Below are 2,500 nucleotides of genomic sequence, written 5' to 3'. Positions count from 1 at the left end.
TCAGAGGCAGAATGAGCACAACAATGGGATTCTGTGAATTGGTAACAGATGTTGCTGTGAAGCCAGGAGGTCTGGGACTCCGTTGTTCTGAAGCTACGTTGGTCTGACGCCACGTTGGTCCGATCCCCCGGACCGCTGTTGACATGGCAGCCAGAGGCGCGTGGTACTCACTGCAGCTCAGCGTAGCGTCGGTGACGGCCTGGGAGCGAGCGATGTCCCAGTGGCTGGTGTCCCAGTCCACCACGCTGCCCACCGCGTCGCAGGTCAGCGCCGCCAACTGCTGAGCCGTCATGGCGTAGTCCCACAGACGGAAGTTATAGATCTCCCCGCTGATGCTGTCTTTGCCTGGGGAGACAGTAGGGGGTCACTGAGGGGGGAACCACCGCTCTGGAGGACACCAATTGTGGTTCTAAAAGGTACAACCTGTACTTGTATGTGCAATGAAAATATTTGGGTTGAAATGTGCACTCCAAGTCATTCTATCTTGAAGACGCTAACTTTAAGGCTACAGAGATGTCGGTTCATTGCTTTGACCTTGAGGCAGTTTAGAGAAATCTGCTGTTAAATCTCCTAAAGTCAGCCTCACTTTGTGAGAGGGGACAGGGTTTGGAGAGAGTAGGGAGAGGGAGGTGTGAGGAGCAGAGGGTTCTTATTCAGAAATTTGGAAATGAGCCACCTTGAAAATCACAAATGTTGAATTCTGTATGATTTGAAAAAAAAATGTTACGGTTCAAGTTTCAAGAGTTTTATTGATTAAGTTTTGAAGGAAAGTTAAAGAACTTTTCTGCAAAACTTCATTTTCAACATTGATTATTGTAAATTACATTTTTATGTTCAAAGAGCATTTTACATTTTTAATAGCATAATTATGGGAAAACAATCATCCAGCTCATCCGGCGAAGTTGTGTAAAAGTGTAGATAGTTGTCATCGGAATGAGGTCACCCAAAACAAACGGACACGTTGAATCCAGCGGGCTCCGTCTTACCGCCTACTTTCAGCTCCCCCCCGGCGGGCACGGCCGCCCCCACGGTGTCGGGGCAGGTGGCGGTCCGGTAGCTCCCCTTGAAGGAGACGGCGATGAGGCCGCTGGTCGAGGTCCACGTCAGGCACACGGGCTGCATGGAGGAGCCCAGGTCGGAGGAGCTGAAGAGGGCCTGGATGTCGCAGGCCTCCCCGTCCACCAGCAGCTCCATGCTGCGGCCCTGGTCCCGTAGACACAGCGCGTGGTCCTCGCCGCCCACCGAGTACACAAAGTAGACTGACTCTTTCTGTAAAGAAAGAAGGGACGAGATGCGTTGGAATATGAACCAAATTCCAGAAGAAATGCAAACCGATTTGTAAAGGCACGACAGCAAAAGAAAGCATAGAAAACAGAAGTAATTGCAACGGAAAACAGATACAGCAGTATTGATTGGCATGGTAGAAGAAACCGGGTTTGGTTGTCTTGGTTACGTTTGTTTTAGCTGTTCCGGCGACCTCGAAGCATGTGGTCATGTGACTCATCGTCGGAATGGAGACGGACCTGGCCACCTTACTGCTCTTGCCGCCGCTTAATTGCACCTTCTGGTTCCTCAACGCCACGGCAACTGATGAAGAAAGACAGCAGGAAGGCAGAGGGTGGGACAGTTAGGGAGAGGATGAGGCTGGTGGAGGACCTACCCCTGTTCACCTCTTCGACACGCTCAGCCGATAGGCTTAGCTTCACGGGTACCGCCCTCATCAGGGAGTCAAACTCTCCCATCATCGTTTAAATCGAAGAAACAAACAAAACCACGCATAAGTCCAATGACGCCCCAAAACCAAAACCAAACAACACACAGACACAGACCCCCCCCCCCCCCCCCCCAACACACACACACTCATGCTCACATGCACGGGACCAGCCGCGGACCTACCATGGTGGTAGCTAACCCTGAACCCTTTCTTCTGCACGCTGAAGTCGGAGTTAAAGGAGAGCTCCATGAGGCTGCCCGTGGAGTTGAGCGTCAGGCCGTGGGCCGTCAGCCCGCACAGCCGCACCTCGGCGCTGCCCGTGTTCACCAGCACCCGGTCGTAGATGCAGCCAAGGGCCTCCTCCAGGTCAAAGTCCAGGAAGGACAGCTGGATGATGAAGCCCGTGGGGGCCTGCATGGTCCACTTGCAGGCCAGGGACTTGGGGTAGTGCTGGGGGTAGCAGGGCGAGCTGAACTCCCCCTGCGCCTCGGTCAGAACCAGGACACAGTCCGACTGGCCGCAGGCGAGCACTGCAGGCCACGGGTGGAGGATCAGGGGTGGTTGTGGTGGTGTTGGGAGGTGGAGGTGGCGGGAGTTGCCGTACCGGGGGTAGGACGATAAAAAAATTGAATTGAGGACTTGGACTCTGGGCTGACACCCGTTAGGACACAAGGACAAAGGGCACTAAGAGACAGAGAGGGGGGTTAGGACACAAGGCCAGACCAAGACACGACAAGGAGGCTTCAAGAAGGATCCGCAGGAGGCAGGAAGCAAGGCAGTGGGATT

At 53.8% G+C, this 2,500-nt stretch overlaps 1 protein-coding gene across 15 annotated transcripts in view; it reads right to left on the bottom strand.

Moving 5' to 3' along the window:
- The window catches only part of adgrg6 (adhesion G protein-coupled receptor G6), an 80,853-nt gene that overhangs the window by 49,973 nt on the left and 28,380 nt on the right, over positions 1–2,500 (bottom strand). For 14 of the 15 annotated variants that reach the window (XR_003974292.1, XM_030344833.1, XM_030344835.1 and 11 more), the window contains exons 3-6: positions 1,897–2,244; positions 1,454–1,587; positions 987–1,269; positions 172–345 (exon numbers count right to left, since the gene is read on the bottom strand). Coding sequence is in view for 14 of the 15 variants with exons in the window: in XM_030344833.1 (XP_030200693.1) it covers positions 172–345; positions 987–1,269; positions 1,454–1,587; positions 1,897–2,244 (939 nt within the window). In the remaining variant the exon portion in view is untranslated. The remainder of the gene's footprint in view (positions 1–171; positions 346–986; positions 1,270–1,453; positions 1,588–1,896; positions 2,245–2,500) is intronic. The other variant, XM_030344843.1, reaches the window with a different exon arrangement.

Source organism: Gadus morhua, chromosome 21 (assembly GCF_902167405.1).
Source record: "Gadus morhua chromosome 21, gadMor3.0, whole genome shotgun sequence".
NCBI lineage: Eukaryota > Metazoa > Chordata > Actinopteri > Gadiformes > Gadidae > Gadus > Gadus morhua.
The sequence above is the reverse complement of the archived record's forward strand: the minus strand, read 5'-3'. Positions and strand labels throughout refer to the sequence as shown.